Source organism: Eurypyga helias, unplaced genomic scaffold (assembly GCF_000690775.1).
Source record: "Eurypyga helias isolate BGI_N326 unplaced genomic scaffold, ASM69077v1 scaffold27521, whole genome shotgun sequence".
Lineage (NCBI taxonomy): Eukaryota > Metazoa > Chordata > Aves > Eurypygiformes > Eurypygidae > Eurypyga > Eurypyga helias.
In genome coordinates, this window is record NW_010231930.1 from 14745 (window position 1) to 36843 (window position 22099).

General features: G+C 41.7%; 1 protein-coding gene across 1 annotated transcript in view; it reads right to left on the minus strand.

The window, feature by feature from the left end:
• LOC104516813 (cubilin-like) overlaps positions 1–22099 on the minus strand; it is a gene marked incomplete at its 5' end in the record, with an annotated part of 105659 nt that overhangs the window by 7368 nt on the left and 76192 nt on the right. Inside the window, 4 exons of the mRNA XM_010161265.1 lie at positions 10398–10615; positions 11435–11564; positions 13887–14087; positions 20841–20990. Of these exons, the coding sequence (XP_010159567.1) occupies positions 10398–10615; positions 11435–11564; positions 13887–14087; positions 20841–20990 (699 nt within the window). The remainder of the gene's footprint in view (positions 1–10397; positions 10616–11434; positions 11565–13886; positions 14088–20840; positions 20991–22099) is intronic.

Consider the following 22099-nt stretch of genomic DNA (forward strand, 5'->3'; position numbering starts at 1 on the left):
CACCTAATGTAACTCTTACCTGCTAGTAAGGATATTTAGACAGTAGGGGGCACTGGGCTGTTGACTTTGAAAATCTGGCTAAAAATGAAGTTGCTTATTTTGGCAATAAGACCTCGTCCTGGAGGGACTAAATTTGGCTGCCTGACGCTGGGACCCAGACTCATATTCAGGAATCTAGCTAAAAGGGATTTACTTCTGGAAGCGTTTTGCTTGGTGGGAACTTACAACCCCTCTGGAAAGAAGTCTGCTTTTCACTGGGATCCCACAGACGGAGCTAACTAAGGCCCTTACTGTACTTACTTGCTGTGAAAATTTGAACCATATAAGGTTTTCAGTTGCATGGAAAGAAGCTACTTTTGGAAAAAAAGCAGTTATTAGAAGATCAGAGCCCTCTTACTGCATCTAAAAAATACAGACTGTCAGGAGGGATATATTTTTTACTTCCCTTTTTTTTGGTAGTTTGATTTCCAGATGTTGGACAGGGCTAGTATTTCTGAACAGTTTATTTTCTTTATCCTTCCTCCCCCAGACTCTACAGGGTCTCCTGGACATTTATCTAACTCAGGAATTCAAATAAAGTATGGTTCACATTCTTGCTTATGAGTCTGAGACAGAGTTTTTGTAAACTGTACAGAGCAAAGTGGGAACTGCAAGCAGCCTGTTGTCTCCCACCGTGGATCCTTTTAGGAGAATTAGATAATAAACAAAACTACAGCTGTGGTTAAGCCACATGAGCGGAGTTTCATCTGCTTGTGTAAAATATGCCCGTCTGGCTGACATACGGCGACTTAACCTTTACACGCTGATATATTTCCAGTCACATAAAACTGCGCCCTATTTGAGCTACACTATTACGAAAGATCACTGTGGTGAAAAATCAGCATCCAAGTATCAGGATTGCATCAGTAACACGGGGTTGGAGAGAGCCCTGTCTTGCAAGACTGAAATGGTTAAACCAGAGTGACTAAGGCTAAATGTTGTCCTGCTCTCCTAACCAAAGCCGGAAAAGCCCCACCCTAAAAAGAAGCTTGCTTAAAACCAAAATCTTAATAATATGAGGTTTAAGCTTTTGCTATAGCTAAAAAAGAACAAATGAAACTTTTCACAAAGTGAAAAAGTCAGGAATTAATAGATTCTAGTCCAGTTTTGTGGGCTGTTAATGAAGTCAGAAACTTGGAAAAGTGTGTGGGTTCATGCCAATGCCACTGCAGAAGCCGAGAACAACAGTGAGGGAAATTTGAGCAATAAATCACATTCTTACAAGTAGTCTAGGAAGGAGGAAAATGTCAGACAGGAGGGTGCCTGGGCCCTAAGAGTGCAGCTTCACTGTATTTTTCGCTGGCTTCAGCCTCCAGTCCCCCTGGAACAATCTTGCTGGAGCCGTTTACTGCACAGCATTTTGGACACCGCCTGCTCAACGTAACCTTAAGCTGAAATCATTAGGTACAGCTCACAGTCTGACCATCCAGCCCTGCCATATTGCATTTGGAGTGATACATGGGTCAGTCCCCCATCACCCTTTTCAGGGTTAGCGTTGCAGAAGCGTCAGTCAGACCATTGCGACAGGAGTCAGGGAATTGCCACAGAGCCACGCAACAGGGAACCTCTCAGTGATGTCGGATTGTCCTGGTTTTGGATATCAAATATCTGGACCTTTGGAATGGTGCACTTCACTGCTAGCTGTGCAGCTATAGAGTCAGCTTAGATGACAAAAAATACAGATGTGGGTGACCTGTATGTGTACAGCTCTTCAATAGACCTGACAGTGAGAGAAACAGGCCAAATCCTCATTATCAGAAAACAAATTCTAGCTAGTATAGCCAGCATTAGCGTCCAAGGGGAGATAACTAAAAGCATGATTTACAGTTAATAAAGATGAGGTTTCATCATTAGCTTTCACAATGCTTAGCCTGCTCAGCTGGGGTTGAGTCAAATGCTTACAGGACAGTAGGTTATAAATAACGGCTAGACTGGAAGCCAACCCGAGATCACGTAGCCCTTCATCAAGCCAAATAAAGAGCGGCCCTTGTTGAAAAATCTTTCCATCGTGGTGGTTTTCAGTACTGAACAATGTTACATCTGGTTGCAGCCACCAGAACTTACAGGATAGTGAAGCTGTGCAGATCGCGGGAACACCCACAAGTAAACAAAGAACCAACTGCTTGACAGGAGGGAAGTCTGCTAAGAGAAACACTATTGCACTGCATTTTAGCCAGGACACAACTCATCATTCTAAAAATCAGCACCACTTCTGAACAGGAGGCCAAATAGTACCCATCCAGCCTGCGGGCGATCACTGATGGGATGATGGTCATCACTGCCTAACACGGCCAGAAAACGTTGTAGCTAAAATTTAGGTAAAATCTGGGACTGAGAAGTCTGTTAATTTGCAGAATAGATTCTTAGATAATGTAAGAAGCTAACTTTCTGTGGTTTTGCAGATGGAAAATTCCAGTCCTGGAAGCTAACTTTCTGTGTTTCTGCAGATGGGTCCTAGGCCTCAGTTTTATCCTATGTTTGCATGAGCTGTTGTTCTTAACCCTCCTGAGCAAGGGCTAGTTGGCAAGGTCAGATAAAAAAAAGAAAGATCACCATCTCAGCAGAATGAAAACATTAAAAAATAAGAGGTTGGGAACAAGATATGGAATCGCAGAACAAGATATAACAAAGACATACCGAAGTGTTAACATATTTTCCTTAAAAATAAATCATTTAAAAGTTGTACAAAAGTATAGAAACATGTGTCGGGTAGGCTGTGCACCTCGAGTACTCGGCCAATGAGGAAACAGGGGAGGAGGCTGAACGCCTCAGGAACTAGGGTATTTAAGACCTATTCTGTTGCTTTTAAGTGCTCTCCCTCTCTCTCTCCTGCTAGGGGGGAAGACACCCACCACTGCAATCGCCAATAAAATGCTGCTTCACTGCGATCCTGCCTGAGCTGAAGTTATTGGCCTGCGAGCATTTCTCACATATATTAAAAGCTAAACTTGACAAAAATGATGAGAAATGTACCTCATAGAACAATTTGTGTGTGAGCAGATGGACTGACTACTTGGCTGACTATGTTGTTTCAGTCTCTGCTTTCTTATTTAAAACAAAACTCAGAAGGTCACCATAAATCTTATTGCAATCTTGTCCTCTTCATTAACAGCTTGCCAGGGAACACAAATTATCCGGATAACTAGGGCACACACTGTCATCACTAATTGCTTTTGCTGGGAAGCATTAACAAAACTAAAAGGCTGAAGGACCATTCAGAAAAGAAAGAATTGAAGGTTCCCTGTGGCAAATAAAAATAATTACCTCAGAGAGCTAGCACATCCTTCTCCGTTAAGAGTTACATCCTCTAGATATGGAACAAAGATGAATCTTTGAAGCTGCCCGCCTTTGAAGCCCAGCCAGGGATAAGGTTCTTTTATACAGGTAGGGATGCAATGAAAGGGGGCATACTGAATAGTTTTAAATCTTTAAGAAACAACTAAACCAATGACATTTCAAAACACAACAAACTCATGTTGCTGCCCTTCCCTTCTCACTAAATGAGCACCACAAACGTCTGCCAGAAGGAAGCAAAGTTCAAAGAACTATTCCAGTTCTGCCTGAACAGTAATGAAAATCCTCTCCCAGATTTCTGAGTCCCATTTGGTCTCACCTAGAAGCATCCCTGGCAACTCTAGGCTTCCCTCTGACTGAACTAAAAATCAGAATAAGCAAAGATTAACTCTGCCAAGACTAATGCTTCTTTACCCACAGGTCTTACTTCCAGTGCGGAAGAATGGCTGGACTAGTTGTGGCTGTAGTAAGTAGCTCAGAGCGTGTTTGGATCATGGCTCGGAAGGATACAGGGCTGGAGTGAGGAGCTGTACTGTCACACTTCGTCTCACGGCTGAGCGTGAAGGTGTGTAAACCTTCCCGAGCTGAGCAGAGCTGTTCCCATGTTTGGCAATCACTCCACAGGCATCGTGGCTTTGCGTGGCAGCAGGACCCTGGCAGCAGTGCCAGCCACCACCACAGTGCCTGTGGGATTTTAGGAGACTTCTGAAAGCACAGGGCTCTTCTTAGTCCTCAGCCTAACCTTTACACAGAAAGGGGTTTTGACTGGTTTGGCCTGGCAGTGGTTCCAGCAGTGACATTTAGGACTGGAAAGCCCCAGCCTCCTGCTTTAGCAGGATTTCACAAATGCAGTCAGACGAAGTTCATATTCTTGGTTTTAGACTATTGGCTGATCCTAGATGTAACAGTCCAGACATGCTCTGTGCCAAGCTGGCCCCAGTTCTACAAAGCTGTAATGTGTGTGCCGTCCTACCCAGCTTCTCGATGCTTGCTGGGGACACCAGAGGCAGACGTAGTCTGGCCTCATTCTGGTACCTTCTAAAGCTGCATTAGTGGACTTGCTGGCACCACAGCAGCTCAGGCCTCTGCAGATCTCTCTTGCGATGTCAGTCACAAGTTTCCCCTCACCTTTGTTTGCACACACTGGAATACAGACTGTCAGCTGAAGAAGTACTGACCAGTCAAGACAAGACAATCCCTGACAGCAGAGAGTTCACCGACAGCTGTGTGACGCACCTTTGAGCTGAATAACCCACTGCCTTTTAACCATTTAGTCACTACAAGGTTATATTTAATCGCTGTGTCTGGAAATAATTTTTCACTTCATTTTTTCACAACAGCCAGAAATGTCTTATTTAAATGTTTACCTCTCTTCTTGTCTGTCCAGTTTGAGTAGGCAAACTGCTTCTATTCATTTTGCTTTGGGAGAAGAAATGTCACAGGAGTTTAACAACTGACACTTCCAAGAGGCATTTGTAGACAACTCCTTAGCCTAACAGTTGCATTCTTTTCAGAAAAGATGTATTTCAACCCTGCAAGTACTTTCTAAATTTAGTCAGATTTCAAGCTGATGCATATTTTTGTATTTGAGTCCCAAAATACATTTAGAAACAGACCAGGAATTGTGACTTAGGAACATGTATTCTGAGATTGTTACAGATGTTCTTATTTTCAGACTATCAAGAAAAGATTAGACATGATTTATTCATTAAATTAATAGATTAAGCTAATAATAGTTAAGGTATGACAGTGTAATGAGTCTGAAATGTGTAATATTAATGTGTTCTATATTTGATAAAAAATTGTGTGAAGCAAAAGCCCAAAGAAATTTTTGCAAGAAGACTTGTGAGTTTCAGGCAATTTGCTTCTCATCCAGACCTGGTGCAGCACTAGGTTCTAAGTCCAGGCTGGATATCTTGAGATACACCTATGGAAACCAGTCCTAAGAGGCTGTGAAACCTTGGCCAGGCACTGCTGCTTTTCCAAAGGCAAGAGAAGATGCAACAGCGTTCTCATGCCACAGTCAATCTTCAAAGAAATTTTGCTGGCAGGAGAAAGATTTGCAGGAAGCGTGAGGCTCAGCTGGGCAGAGTCCTGTCCCACCTAACAGGCCCTAACACCACATAACTGCTGTCGTCTGCATAGGTGCCTGCTGCCACCCACAGCCGGTGCTGACATGATTTACATAAATCAGTGCAATGAATTGCTGCTGCTGGTGTAAGAATTCAGAAACGACTCACAGAAGAACACCTAAGCCTGACCTATGCAATAGAATAACTCAACCAATATTTTACACATTATATTGCCCATTCAGAACTGGTTTGTTTTTTTTTTTTTCCCAGCAATTCTGAACAACCCAAAAAAACTCCACAGCAGCTGTGCACGCTGGGCACTGCTGAAAATCTGCACCTAGGAACTGAACATAGAGCGAGCCAGGCTTTCAGTTTGCAGGGCAGGACTGGATTTAGACCTGTATTAAGCAACGTTTTGTGTTGATAAAATAAAATAGCATGAAAATGTTGTGAAAATTCTACTGGATGCATTTTTTAAAAGTACACTTTCATTTCATTAGGGGAGAGCATAACAGTAAACCCATTAGTGACAGACACTTGGTGTATTGTATTCCAAACAGGAAACAAGTAATTCAATAGACTGCTAATAGAATAAGGGAAGACAGATACCCCTGTGTAATTTCTCAGGTAAGTTACAGATCATTTTGTCAGGAAGGAAAACATAGAGATTATCATCTATTTCGATGATATGCCTACTAGATTATTTATGTAAATTACCTATTAATGCATTTTTCTGGTATATCAGAGATTTCTTTTTCCAACTGTTCTTCTTCTAAACTCTACTCGCTTATGATTTTTTTCCTGTGTAAAATGATAAATATTCATTTAATAGAAATGCTTATTTGAATAAAAGGATGGAGGGATCCTTGAGGGAAAAGCTGGGCAAACTGAGGACAATGCAGAAGATAGGGTGTTTAAGGACTTCACATTCCAACAATCCAATAGTTGCCAAAGGTTTTGGAGGCATTTTTTCTGCCAAGGAGCCTACATCACTAATTTTCTCCTTGCTGCCACCCTATTCTTCTTGCCTGTCTATAGCCATCTGGTTTTCCTTGTCTTGGGTTTAAATCATAACCTCTTTGTGACATCAGATTGTTGCTTTATTCTGCTTGTGCAGTGTCTAGCACAGTAGAATCGCAACCCATGAGCTCCTAAGCCCTGAGACAGTGCAAACAAGGGGCGACAGTGGCATTAATACAGCACACCAGGTGCTCTTCCACGAAGTATAATTGTGAATTTCTCCTGAACGCTCACAAGAGAGAGTATAAGAAAGGGGAGGGGAAAGAGCTGGCTACAGCTTGAAGTCAAGCAGGATTTAGGGCTGTAGAGAAAAAGCAGACAGTCTTCCTGCCCTCCTCCATCCCACCTTCCCCACCTTCCCAACTCTGTTTCAGTTTTGACTGTATTGTATGAAGGAAGCTCAGGAAGATCTTTCTGACTCACGCCGCTTATCTAACTACGTGTAACACTTTGCTTCTTGTAAATTCAAGTGGTTTCCTTGGGCAGCCTCAATGAGCAGACCTGCCTTTCAGAAAACCCCTAGATCCTTTTCCAGTCATTCCAAATGTGCTATATTTTTTTCATTACTGAGACAATGGAGCTATGTACATGACCAGAGAGAGCTGCAAGCAAAAATGATGTTAATAAGGTCACAGCTACATCTCCCGGCAGGGGTTGGTGGCTCTAAAAATAAGAAAAAAACCCAAACCCTTATATGTCTTCTCAGCCTTTGTATCATAAGCCTCAGAGGGATTGCAAATGGGGGTGAGAGGGTCACACCACTGCTGGATGGGAATAGGCAGCAGCTCAGTTTATCACCAAAGCACAAAGACCCTGCTATCACAGCCAGGATGGCAGAGGTACATGCAGGCTCCGTCCCTGTCAGCTGGCGTCAGCTGAAAAGGTAATCAGGAGATCTTTGGCAGAGCCACAAGCTCAGTACACACAGACTTAATTCTCTGGGGAGAGATCTTATCTTTCCTTCCTTCACAGAGACATCTCATAAGCAAATGCCTTAAGCTGGTATTGATTTATCCCTTCTCATCCTTTTATTGATTGCCTAGAGGAGCACACACTCGCTGTGGAAAGGAGGTGTAATTCTCATTTTATAGACTGAAAACAAAGGCAGAAGGAAGGTCAGTGGTAACAAAGATAAGAGGAGTCTGTCTTTCCACAAATCTTTCTTTGAGCAGGCTGGGATCCTCCAGTCAGCCCAGTTCACCAGCTCAGCCTGAGAGCATGTCCAGCAACACCGAAAACGAGGCCAGGTGGCATCCAAACTTAGCAGCAGAGATAGTGAAATTATAAACCCCCTGAACCACGACAACAAGGGCCATATGTTCCCCTGCCTCGACCAGACCGTGATACAGAGCTGACTGTGACAAAGAATGCTGCCTGTGAAATGTGCACTTAACAAGGTCCTGTGCCGCATATGGAATAGCATGGTGAAAGAAAAGGCGTGTCAAAAAAAACAAGATATAAATTAATAATATTTCATATTTTCTGTTAGTCTCCCTCCTCTGACTAGTGGGAGGACCTTCAATATTCTGGTGGGTGCAGGATCAGTGATACTACCAAACTGTTTTACTTAAAACAGAACATGTTTTGCTACACAAATTGCAGGGTTCCACTCTTTGAATGTCTGGTTAGTGTTAATCTTGCAAGTCTTCTGTGAGATTCCTACTTCATCTTCTCTCTTCCCTCCCACCAAAACGGTTTTCAGATTGACTCCCTACTAATAAAATTCACAAGAGAGAAACAGTAGATAACCCTTGAGTTTGGCAGTACCCATGAGAGAAAGAAGCCTGATCAGGAAAGAAATTGGAAGAGCTTGTGAGGAAAGGAAATAGTTTAGTTTGGTTTGCTACAAATGGGTTTACTGTTTTTGCTTGCTTCTTTCCAATACATAATCAGGGTCACTTACAACATCAAACAGAGAGCGATAATTACATTATCCAGTTGTGCTTCCCCAGGGTAACTATAGAATAATGTGCTCATTGTCATCCAACAGAGAATGAAGCTGCTTGTTTCTCTGCAGATACCATCTTTCTTATCCAAGGGATTTATCATTATTAATTGTCATCTGATTGCATTTGTACTTTTACAAAACCACATGGGTTTTATCTTTTGACAGACATGTGGGAGCTTCTCTAAAGCACCATTTAGAATAACAGGCTTTTCAGTCTTCATGGTTTTATTCTCTATCATTTGAAGCAGAATCTCAGACTTCACAGTACAAAGATGTGTCACAGATTTTGCTGGCTCTATGTTTTAGACAAGTCAAATTGGAAACATGTATAGGACTGTGAGTCATGTTTTCCTTTTAATAATAAACTTTTCTACTTTTTGGCTATTCTGTACTAGCATGGGACTGTCAGGATCCTTCCTAACAGCTGTGTGGTTTACTTCCTGTGGCTTCCTTCCCACAGTGGAGAAAGACCTACCATTAAGCACCTCACCACCATGGGCTCTTTGTCACATAACCCACATCTCTGCATGGCCATCTTTTCCATCTTGCAACTCCACTGCTCCTGACTAACTCATGCAACACCACAACCTCCCTTTCCCTGGGAGCCTGCAGAAATGTCCCTCAAATACCTAGCCTAATAGATGTCAAAATTCATTCATAACTGGCTTCTCCTCAGTCCAGGAAATTATCAGACATGGTACTGACTTGAAGAGCTTGGCTTGTGTTCTGTTGTGTGCTTAGGCAGAATCTCTGGCAAGTTGCACAAATAAGTCTAAAGACAGTGGCTAAAAAATTTGACTGTATGCCAACAGGAAGAGCAAGATCTGGGGGAGTTCCTGATGATCTCACCCTGGAAACATGAACACAGGCTGCAGGGGCTCTCTGACAACTGATCCCTAACGGTTTAAAGACAGCAGCATGAAGCCACATTATGTTACTGGAAGTAACAGTCCACAGGAGTGGTCTTATAGATTCTTGTAGCAATTAGAGTGAAGCAAAGGAAGAGTTAATAATAGTAATGACCATGAGGTTCTGTGGGAATATTTTTCTTGGCAAAGCCCATAGAACCAGTTATTTTCCTCATCTGTAAATACTTTTTCAGACTGTATCAAATGAGAAAGTTGCTGGCTAGGGGCTGGGAGGGGATTCAATGACTCAGCAGAAGACTATGTTCTGCCACAAAAGCCTTTCATTCTGAACTGTCTGAGTGCCAGCTCTGTAAACCGGACAATTACTTCTTTCTAGATCACAAAAACATTGAGTTAATTACACAGGAAACTAGTAGCGATGACATGAAATCTATTTATGTGTAATAACAATTTGTTGTTTATCATCCATAAACAATTCAGGTTTTACAAGAAGGTAAAAATCTCCTTTTACACTTTGATCTTAAAAACAGACTAGTGGTTTATACCTTTTTTTTAAGGCAATAATCAAGCTTTGCCCCTGACTCTTGTGTCCATCAAAACATTTAACATCCGGCGCCTTCTTAATATGTTCCCATTTATGTGATGGCCAGGTAACCAGAATGATCCCAAAAATCAGTAGAGATAGCACAGTGGTGCCTGGGGGAAATCTCACTCTTAACTGAACTTAACACTTGAGTTTTTAAAAAGATGTGAGGTGAACTGCAAGGAAATGGAAATCGAGGATAGATGGAAAGGAGGCATCTTTAGCACACCACCAACCTTTGACTACAGAAGAATGAGAGTTCTCAAGTATTGCCAGATTTTCTCCAAATGAGAGAGTCTTTGGGTGCTGCTAAGCCTTCAGTCACCCAAGAAATGCCTGTGCCCTCAGAGAGGCAGGAAAAGGTTAGCAAAGAAGAAAAGGAATCACTTCAGAACCAGGGCTAGAATGCAGGGATCCCAGTAGCCTGGTCTTTTGCTTAGTTCACTCGATTTTGACAAAATCAGAAATGCTTTTCTGTTTCCAGCACCCCTAGTGAGACCATAACTGCTTCACCCCAAAGGAAATGACTCACCAGCAGATTCCAGGGGTTACAAGTCTGATAATAGTCTTACCTAATGTCTCCCTGAAAGACGCTTTCCATCCCCTGTCTGCTCCAAAGAAGTCAGTGTTAAACACCAGGAACAGGTTATTACTGGAGCTCTTAATATTCGGGGGCAGTTGTGAGCCACAGAATTTCCCAAGGAGAGGAGCATGGGTGTCTGAGCCATCATACACAGCCACATAATCTTTGTAGCAGGAGGGAGATATTTCGAGCTGGAAGCTGTTGAACCTGTAAAATACACCTGGAGCTTTAGGTATCACATTTCCATTTCTATTTCTGTGTTATGTGTCATTTTAGTGCTTGAGGAAAGATCCAAGTAATAGCAATATCCAAAGCCATATACAGATACCACAAGACGTTTCTCTTCAGGAACAAGCAAGCAGAACTGCATGGGAAAACATTCCAGCCAACCAGCCCCAACCCAGACCCCAGCCAACCAGACCCTCACCCACCGGGCCTCTTGCAAGGCAAAATCTCAGCACGCCTCAGCATTCTGTGAAGCAGCAGTTTTGCCCTGTGCAATCGTACCCTCTCTCGCTTCTGCAAATTGCTCAGTCTGCAATTTCCTTGTCTTTTAATTTCTCAGGGCAAGATTTTGTGGCGGCCATATCCTTCTTTTGGGCAGCACAGCACACACTCAGCAGTATACTCGTTCTGGGTGGGTATTATCACTTGGGCTGTAAAGTGAGGATCAGCCTTCTAAAAGAATTATTTTTTTTCTTATATCAACTCACAGGAGTCTCATAGCTCTTCAAAGGCTGACAGAATTTAACTAAAAGCATGAGCTGCATTTTTACAATTTCTTAGACCTCCTGGTAACCGAAGTGGGAAGTCACAGTTGTGGTGATGTTCTGCACGTAACAAGTTACAGAGAAAAATACACAGGAGCCTGAGGTTGATAAAGGTGGCTTCAGTAACTATTTCACATTTTAGTTCAGCTTTCCCCTTGGAAAAGGAAAGACAGAAAATTGTCAATAATTGCTGACTTCAGCTGGAATCAGAGACCTCCCTGCCCCCTTGATGACAAACTGAACTTGGATTACATACTTGAGGGCCACTACTTTGCCGTTCCCAACTGTGATGTAGTATGAGCAGTTCATGTTGTTGTGATAATCAAGAACTGAATGGGCTGGACTGCTGATAACACCAACAGAGCCATTGAAAATGCCACCACAAGCTGTAAGGGAAACAGAAAAAAGAGTGATTACTGTCTGAATACCAGCTCGGTCCTCATTCTCCTAATTTTTGCAGGAGCTTTTGTTAGTCCTCTTTTAGCCATAAGGACAGAAAAGCCCTTGATAAATTAGGTGCAGTATTCACTGTCATGCCTAGAACTGTTAGATGTGGAGATGTCTATCAAGGTGTACTCTGCAGTGGAAGACTAGAGTCAGTATCGAAGTACCAGGTTGTTACTAGTCCATACCAAATGTCAGTGGCTCCATATTTGCAGTACAAGCCTGACCCTGATTTCAAGTATGCTGCTGTAGGACGAGGGAGCAGCAGGATGGGGAGGGTGCCCCACGCAGAGCAGGCTGTCAGGCGTATCTGGCAGAGCTCTGCACCCATAATAGCTTGCCAAGACAAACCTGGCTGATACATGGGCCAGGTTTGCCTTGGCAAGGCAATACAAGAAATTCCCCCATCCAGCTCCTGGCCCCATGGAAGCCACTGGGAGTTTGGCATTGGCACAAAAGCAGCCACAACTGGATGCACAGCCCTGCCCTTGACTTTTCTGGAATAATTGTACGCAGAGCCTCACCATCTCACCACCACCCGGCAGGGCTAGGGCATCCCTGCAGCATTTGTTCTGTGCAGAAAGGTAGCAAGGAGTCCCCAGGTGTCACCAGCCATGGGAACTGTTCCCCACCTCGCCTTGTGCTGGGACTCACCAGCAGCAGGGGTGGCTGGGATGCAGGACTGCATGCTTGCTCTCTGGCTGAGCAGCAAGCTGTGTACACTCTGCAGCTGTGTCCTAAAGGCACTGCTTGGCTTCTCAGGGTTGCACACCATGGAAGCTGATCAGTCCAGGATGTGGCTGATGTTTGTTCCCAGCTTCAGTGCTTGAGGGAACAAAAACTATTATAAAACCAACTCTAATCTCCATTATTAGCTTCAGCCCTTATTTTATAAACTTAACTTGGCAAAAAACGTTTCCCTGCGTCCTGTTGATAGATAGCTTAAAGCCACACACAGCTTTTCATGTGTTAAAGGACATGCCATTACGCAGGCCTCCACCTTAACAAAGGCAGTCCCATATGGGGTGCTGCTGCACACAGAGCCCCTGGCTCCTCAGCCGGCGGTCTGCAGCACTGGCAGATAAAGGCCAGGAGCTGGGAGGATAAAGAATTAGCACTATTCTACACTAGGAGGGGGAAGTCTTTCTCTTTTTTTTCCCCGGCAAACAATACAACTAGAGGGAAGAGGAATGTTAATTGCTAGAATCTGCTTTGTATACAGCAACAAGCTAAGAAGGCTGCAGTCATCTTTCTCAAATGTCAGAAGTCACAAGTCAGATAACTCACTCAAGTCAGTTGCTGCTATGAAGGTCTTTTCCATGAGTAACTGCACCCTGTCATTTTTCAGTGCCATTCCCTCTCTCTTATCTGTATCAGGCCATTCATTTCATATAAAGAATTTAGCCTTATGCTTCTTGCTGTGCCTTTGACCACAAGTAATGTATTAAGGGAAATACCAAAGTTAAGAACTCCCATTTTTCCTCTGCAGTTAGAAAACAAAATAGCTTGCAAGAATCAGTGTACTGCCTCTACAACTTATACATAGAAAATATTAAAATCGGGTTTGAAAATTAAATTAAATTTTTGGGATATTTATATTTGTGTAGATGTAAATTCTAAACTCAGAAACTTCTTTTTCTAATAGATATTTCCTCTTTAAAACAAAGGAGATCTCATATGAATGACAAAGTTTCGGTTAAAAAATGATTCAAAAATAATACATCTAGATACTAATTTTTATTTATATTAATACCTGCCACTGTAGGGGGTCAACAAATGGAGGCCTATAGCTGGACCCATTTAAGGATCCTTTTCTGGTTCACATGTTGTATAATGAAGTTTTAATATAACTTGAGAATCAGACTATCCTCCTGTATGTAGCAAAATCCTTTAAACGAACTCAGATTAAAAAACGATGATGTTTCTCCTTAAACATTGTAACAAAAAGCCAAACAAACCCCCAAACCTGCCAAAACGTGTCGTATTTCTTTTCTAGAGCAAAGGAGAAGTGTTTCAGTTCCTGACTTGGTTCCATGTAGTATCTTGAAATGAGAACTGTGAGATGACACATCAGTCAGTGACAGCACGCACCAAACAGTCCCGTGTCCTGATCCTGAGAGCTCTTTTGGGCAAGTGCAGAAGGAATATGAACCATCTACCTCTACCTAAGGTATTCCAAAAGTGAGGTATAGCATTTCCTATGCCAAATCACAATCCAACAGGAGTATTTCCTCCACCCACAGCACAAGACAGTGGCTACTCACCAATTGCTCTGTATCTTGCCTGGAATCCAAAGCCTGTAATGTGCGAGTCAGTGTAGAAGTTGAGCAGCACAGGTCCAAAGACACTGACGGGGGCAGGGAGCTCATTACCACAGAGCGTGATGAGAGGATGCGGGGTAACCCTGGTCCCACTGTAGATGCTTACTCCATCATAGAGACAAACCCTGCTCAAGAGCGCGGGGGCTGTATGGAGATAAATGCGGAAGTGTTAGCAACTTTTTTTCCATGTGATTGGCTGAGGTGCAAGTACATAGGCCTAACACAGGATTAGAATTAATTTTTATATTACTTTCCATTCCAGGATCTTGGGATCTCATTGGCTTGCTGAGGAAACAAATGTTTATTTTTAACATGCAGAAAAACTGAGGCAGAAAAAAGAGAGACACTGTATATAAGACATCAGACTGGTCTCAGTCAACACATTTTATCATCTGGAAAAGGAGTCAGGCCTCTGGAGTTCTTGGGAGCTCATAGTTAACACCATCTATGAGGAGACAAGAGGACGTGATAAAAGCATGGCTCCCCTCTGCAGATAAAAGTAATGCACCTTGTGTCCAGGCCACCAACTACCTGGTACTTCTTTCCCTTGATGCAGAAGTCAGGACTCAGTGCAGGGAATTTTGTATGATTAAGAGTGAAAATTTGGGAAAATGAAAAATAGTCCATGCAGTAACATGTTTCAAAGCTGACTTCTTTCTCTCTCAATTCCTTCAAACTCTGGAGTGCCAAAACCCAGATTCTTCAGCTTGAGTCAGAAGACAAAAAAAGCCAAACAAACAACAACAACAACAAAGTAAATTGATTTGTAGTTTGCCAGTGAAATACTGTAATTGGCAGTCAGTGGAGATTTGGGGATGACTGAGTAATAGGAAAAGAAAAATGATTTTTCCAGATCAATCTGCTTTAGGGGCAAATCAGCACAGATATTAAGGTGAGTGAAAAGCTGCCCATTCAGAATCACTAAGAAATACAGAAATGGGGAAGGTAGCATTCAACTATTTTTTTCCCATTGGTTTTTAGTTTCTCATTTGCAGTTAGGTTTCTGGAGGAACGAGCCATCGCCTCTGACTCCCTGCCCTACCTTCCTGACTTTCTATCCACCTCACCATTTGCAACCAGATTCGACTGAGACAAGAAATCTCAAATGTATTAAGTTCATATAAGTTTCATGAAGGTCAGTGGCTGAGTTAGAGTGCCAGAGGAATGTCCCCAGAGAAGGACAAGCTGTGCTTTCAGTGAAAGGGCAGTGAGTTTGGGCAGAGAACCAGCCTCCAGCACCCTGGGAGCTCACAGCCACATCCCCACCTCCCAGCCCAGCTGGGAGCCATAAGCATAAGTTGGTGGTACCCAGGGTGGTACCACCAAGGGGAGTATAGTGGGAGTTATAGAGGTTTGGTATCATGTGGAAGCAAGAAGGCAGCCACACAGGTTATGCAAGAAAGCTGGATTAATGCTGTCAGTGAAAAACACAGCACACATCTACTGAAAACTGAGCTTCATTACTTGTTATGCTTATAGAACAACTTGATCTCTTCTTCATCTTTTTCTTCATCATTTACAAGCATAATGGCAGCTGGGGTGTCACATGTTTATTGAAGCTATCCTGTTTAGTGATCTGTTAGCAACAATGGGGCAGTTACTTAAACTGCAAGTGATTAATAGGGAATTATCTAAATTTAACAGGAGAGACGCTGAGCCTCCTGTTGCAGCAGAGTTATTCCTGCAGATTGTCCAGTCAAAACAAGCTGTTTCCTAGTGCTGTAGGAGACAGGATGACTCATTCTGAACAGGATGACAAATAGGAATGGAGTGGTAATTCTGTTTCACAAGTACAACAGAGTGATCCCAGCAGTCAGATACATTTTAGATCCTCTGGAGTTTTAGTTTAAAATCCCTTCTCTCTCAATGAAGACAATGAATTCTAGCAGGCTTTACAACTATACCAACAGGGAAATATGGTACTTGTCTGACCAATAAGACAACAAGCTGAAAACAACCAGCCACATCAGATAGCTGATTACACTGGTGATAAAATAATTAATTAAAATATTCTTCATGTTCTACGCTATTATGAGAATACTTGATAATGTAATAAAATTTAAAAACCATAATTTTAAAATATAAAGAAATTAAATTAAAAAATGAGAGGCAAGTGCGATTTCAGAATAGAAAAGACTTGAGAAAGCAACTCAGGTCCTTTTCTGAAAAGACTTTGGAGAAAGGTATGAACCGAAATGGATTTCTCAGCAAAGCAAAGGTCCACAATACCCACAACATCACAAGATGTTTCCAACAGCTGCACTAGAAAGAATAAGATGGTTGACATAGGATTGTGAGCAAAAGACCTAATTTCTATCTTTGAATCGTCATTGTTTGGGCCAAAATCATTTATGACCTATGAATCTTGGCAGGACTGATGATTGTTTGATCTCTATCTTGTAACTCATTCTTTCGTTTACACTTTCTTCATAATTTCTCACCATACTAAAATGCATTATTCTGTAAATAATCCCCAGCCTCAGACACCTCTATTGTCTCTCCTCAAGTCATACTTCCAGTCTCTACATATACTCAGCACATCATCAGCGATTCTTCTCTGTGGTTTATTTCCTCTAATTCTATCATCTTTCAACTTTTTTAGACCAATTTCTGTTCCTTGCACTACAATGGAACAGCTTTCACGAGTCCCCAGAGATTTTTCTTAGCCAGATGTCAGAACCACATCCTCTTTGAGCTGACAGGCACTTTCCACACAGCTAGCACTGTTTTTCTTCATAAGCCTTGCCTACTAAGAGCTTTTGCTCATCCCTCTGATATTACTGTATTCTCTCTTCCAATTCGTCCATGAGGATTCAGTGAGACTTTTCCTCTCTTGTCTTTCTCTCTTATCTCCACATCAGCTCTGTGTAATCTCATTTGCAAGGACAGACACAACTAATATCTCTATGCTGGTGACCCCATAAGTCTACTTCCCTCCTCTAGGCCTCTTTCTGTTCAGACTAAAATGTTATTTGTCTCTCAACAGAACCATTCAATAGGACAGCTTTTCCATCCTCAAGGCTTCCCTGGTACCTTCTTTCTTTACAGCCTCATCACTTTGTGTGCCCTCCTTAATTGTAGCATTCATTCCTCTAGCCTTGACAATATTTCTTCCAAATACTACTGGAGAGATCAATTACTTGGCCTGATGTTATGAACATATCTCTCTTTCTTTGAATTGCTGCACGTATTTGCTTTGTATATCTTATGCAGATATATACTCCTGTGCAATGTATTAATCAGCTCCATAGCATAAAATACTATCATGCTGGTTTCAGTCAGGAAAGAGTTACCTCTCTTTACCGTGGCTGCTAGGAAGCTGTTCCTGGATGCAGAGAGCAGCACTGATCAGTTCTTAGCTGGCGCTGGGGAATGCCTGCACCAGATTCAAGGTCTTTCTCTGCTTCTGACACTACAGCTGCATTCCCTGTCTCGCTACAGGCAGTGCTGGGACACACAGTTCAGACAGCTGACCCACACTGACCAAGGAAGTATTTCATTCCATAGTACATCATGCTCGGGGCAGAGGCGAGGAGGGGGTCCGGAAGCCATTACTCTCAACATGGGGCTCGAACCCACGACCCTTGCTTTGAAAGCAAGGAATTAAAATTCTTATATATATATATATCCTCTTTCAAAATAATCTGTTGCAAAACTTGACTATTTTCTGAATTGCCTAGTAACAACTGAGAAAGCAGATAGAGGAGGCTCCAAAACAAAGCTGTGACCCTATCTGAGGTTGCAAAATTACAGTTGCATGTTTGGAAAAAAAAAAATAAAGGAAGAAATACGTTATTAAAAGATTTTGCAGGTCAACATGGTATCTACACGACACAGTTGTTTTGTATGAACAGCATATAAACACTACGGAATTCTAAAAGCAGATATTGCAGGAGGTCCCCATCCATTTCCCCTGATTTTCCACAATTTGGAACACAGACTTTATTGGATGTTACGCTCAAAATAAAAGAGTATTACAGCCATTTAATAATACAATACCCCAGCTGTCCTAGAGGTCTATTTGTAGGGTCATTCATCTGAATAAGGCTTATGAACAAAGATGGATGTGATTAATGATTTCTTAGATACTAAGTCTAGTAAGATTGTCTTTTTGCCAAATTCTAATATATTAGATTTGTGTAGACCTTTGATCCAAAGTGGGAGGACAGGTGGAAGATGACATTAATCACTGCTGCAGAAGTGGGGCTGAGAAAACAAACGCAACCCTGTTATAAAACAACCGAACACAACAATGTGGGAGGTACTACAAGAGGCAAGTGGCACTCTGCAGCTTCACTAAACAGGCAAATCAAAAGAGGGCTTCTTCAACTGTATTCACTTTGGCACAGGCAGAGACATTCTTGGGGCTGCAAGGAAATCACAGACTAAGCCAAACTCCATTCATAGGTTTCATCTTGCCTGTGTTTTGCTGCCGAAGTCGTAAGTATTTTGTATAAGCTGTTGTCTACGGGTTCCGGTACTAGTTAGTAGGGAATGAGAGTGAGAGAGGCCTTCAGAACGCAATTCATTCCACCTGTACAACACACTTGGTTTTTCATTTAAAGCACTACCTTTTTCACTTCACTATAGGAGGAGATAAATCCAGATGATAAATCTAAATTAGATGCTTATTTCCAGGGGCTCAAAGTCAGATAAAACCAGTTTTTCTTCCTACAAGGAGGCAGTCCATTTAGATTAAATTTTGATCACAAAATCAACAACTTGAGTTTCCTCCAGTTCTTTCCCTGTTGCTTGCTGTATTTATTGCTTGATGCATATTTAGTACAGGGTATGTGCATGTCATGTTTATTTGGTTCCAGATACTGACATTGTATCACTGCTGTGGGGTAACTGCCTCATTTGGAGTTCTTTATGATCTGAACAGGCATCTCATCATAACTGAAAACATAATGACTCCATAGCAGAAACCTGTGACTACCCCATGAAGTGATTCAATTTTGTACCAATGTGCCACTGAACGATAATCAATTACCTTCTGCCTTCTAATATTCTGGAAAAGGTATCTCAACCAGTTAAAGTCAATGAGATTTGTATGCCTTACAGGCATTTTTTTAGATACTTCAATTCATTACTAAACAACCATGAACAAAAAATTGTATTTCTTTTGAGAGTTCAAATAGGTAGTAAATTGTGCTAATTGGACATGTAGCTAAACTTCAAAAATCCAGTCCAGAACATCTGTACTAGTATGGTTAAGATTTTAAAGGCCACACTCAGCAACATCTAAGCAGGTGCAATGCTTCCTTGCATATGGAATAGCTGGAAATGTTTTTAACACATGCTGCCATTGTCCTGCCTTTGCAAAAGACCTAAGGGAGTTCATGCTGGAAAGCCTTAGGCACATGTGCTAAACATATTCAGTGGGACAGCTGAACACGCTTTCACTGTGTGATGGTTTCCAAGATGGTGGTTTCAGTGTTCTTTCCAATTTAAACCCTGGCAATTTCTCTTTGCCACAGGGTGATATTTTAAGATTTCATGAAAAATATTAGTAATCATCTACTGGAGAGTTAGCTATTTCCTCGTTTATACCCAGATGTCCTTTAGTTCATATCCAAAGTTCTTTTCTTTCATGTGACTAAGGACTTCTAGTTTGTGTAGTCTAAGGAAGCCTATAACAATAAATGAGCAAACTGACCTGCAAGAAGTAGAATATTTTTAGTATTTATTTTGGTCCATGTTTATTATTATGCCTGTATCACTTACCTCTTTGATTTAACCTTCGTAAAAATAAAAGCTTGAGTCCATTTATAAATGAATTGAATGCACAGGCAGAATACAGATCAGTGATGTACTCACAGAGGTGTCAAAATTGGCATCATCTGATTCAGCCTAATGTTTAGTGAGTTTGATGAATAAAAACATCTTCTAGATGAAGAAATTATGTAATTTCTGTGGTTTACATTTAATTTAAAAATTTTTTCTTGAAGTAGCTGTTTTTATTGGGAGATGAATAAAGTGTTTCAGATAAAATCAGTCAGATCAAATCTTTGTCTAAAACCTAAATTGTTTGGATCAGAATACTTTTGAATTCAGAAGAGTTTTCACACTTAAAGAGAAAATAAAGGAAGCCTATTTTCTTACTTTACAAGTTGGTCTGAAGAAAAATCCAAATTATTCACGCCAGCTTAGTAAAACATTACTCAAAAATCTTTGTCTAGGTGACTTCAAGGGAACCAAGTTAAGGTGGCCTCAAAATATGTGATGCCACCCAAGTAGTTTGGACATCCTGATATGTTATCATGACATCTCCACCCATAAAAATTTGATTCTATTGAAGTTGGGAAAGGTTTAGCATTCACAGCAATGAGACCAGGGTATCATACCTCTTATTTTTTGGCTAAATGCTGCCAAATTTGAGAAGCTCAAGAGTAATTTTTTGGATGGGTATATAGAGAGTAACAACTTTTATAGGTTTTCAGTTACTGTAGTATTTCACCTAGTTTCACATGTATATGTTAGTACATCCTTGTATAACACCTGACTATATTTATAACCATTTTATGAGGGAAACAGAAGCACTGAAAAGCAAAACAGCTGGCCTAAGATCAAAAAGATTTTAAGACTCAATGGCAAAAAAAAGACAGGAACAAACACCCCAATTGGCCACAGTCACTCTTACACTCCAACTACCTGGCAAATTCCCAACTTCACTGCTGCGAGATATTTAACAAGTAAGATCTATCTTCAGTCTTCTGGAAGCCATCAGTGATACAACTGAACCCTGGAAACTATCTCTGTAAATGTCTGTCTGTAGATGAATGGACCAGCAAATTAAACTATCTACCATTTTCCACCATAGAAGACTTGTATGTTTTCAAGTAAGAAGTTACACTTCATAGTACATCCTGAAATTATGAAGAACCAGTCAGTTACCTTCCAAGTGGAAAGTCTCAAACTCCAGAATCACCAGTGACTGTGGTCCCTGGTCTATGACATAACTGCAGTTCAAGTTGTCATCATACTGACTAGGGTAGTTAGGAGAGATGATACGACCTGCAGGGCTGGTGAAGTTTACTCCGCATCCTGCAAACAGATAAATAAGACACAGTTAGAATCTGGGTGATAACGTCATTCCAGTTTTGCAGTGAGAAAACCTATAATGTACACAAGGACCTCATTCTTCCTTAAGAGACTGCTCAAAAAACCAGGGATACTAGTATATATCATAATGGCAGAAGTAGGTCTGACACACAGAGCCATGGTTTTAGTATCTTGGCATGTCTTGGATAAAACCAGGCCATAGCCCCTCAGCCCACTGATGAGAAAGACACAGCACTGCTGTTCTTACGGGCTTAGAGCCTACACATTTCAAAATCCCTTAGCACGTACAAATGTAGCTGAACTGGATGGGCAGTTACTGGGGCACATCAGCAGTTTAAGCTCATTTGAAGATGCCCATGGTACTGTTTTTGCTTCATGCCTGACAGCCAGGAGGATGAAGTCTGCTGTAGGGCCATGTCTAGGTGCTTTACTACATACAGAGGCAGGAGAGGATTGCCACCCAAACTTCTCAAGCGCTCAGAACTGTTCATTTGCACCGAGATCCATATGACTTGCATGGCCTTGGGGGTCCTCTTTATTTTAAGCTACAGCTTGTGCAGTGCTCAGTGAAATGCTGGTATAAGACGAGGAGCAGGCATATGAAGCCTGTAATTGCCTTCTCGAAGAGGTTGTTAGTTGTTACTGACAACACTAGTGCAGACATTAAAAAACAAAAGCAGTTTCAGTTCAGAATTCTGGATACTTCAGTAGCGTTTTCCTCTAAGCACTTAATTTCTCACTGTTTTAGTCTGAATCCCGTGAAGGGAAAGTGGTTTCCTTTGGAAGCATCCTACAAAAAAACCCAATAACCAATGGCAACTATGCACTAATTCCTATGCGTTTGGTGGGTTTGACCATCACAAAGCATGTGCCATAGTGAAAGAAATGGAGAGGCCCACACAAGAAATGCCACTTGAACTACAAGGAATGCGAATACAACAAAGGAAAGCAAAGGCCAGAGCAGTGGTGAGAAGCCATTTCTTCTCCTGAGAGCAGTTTATGTGAATGGCATGCGCTACGCCATACACAGGAGAAATTGCCACAGTTTCAGGATGTGCCGTGAAAAGAAAAACAGAGATTAAAATTCTAAA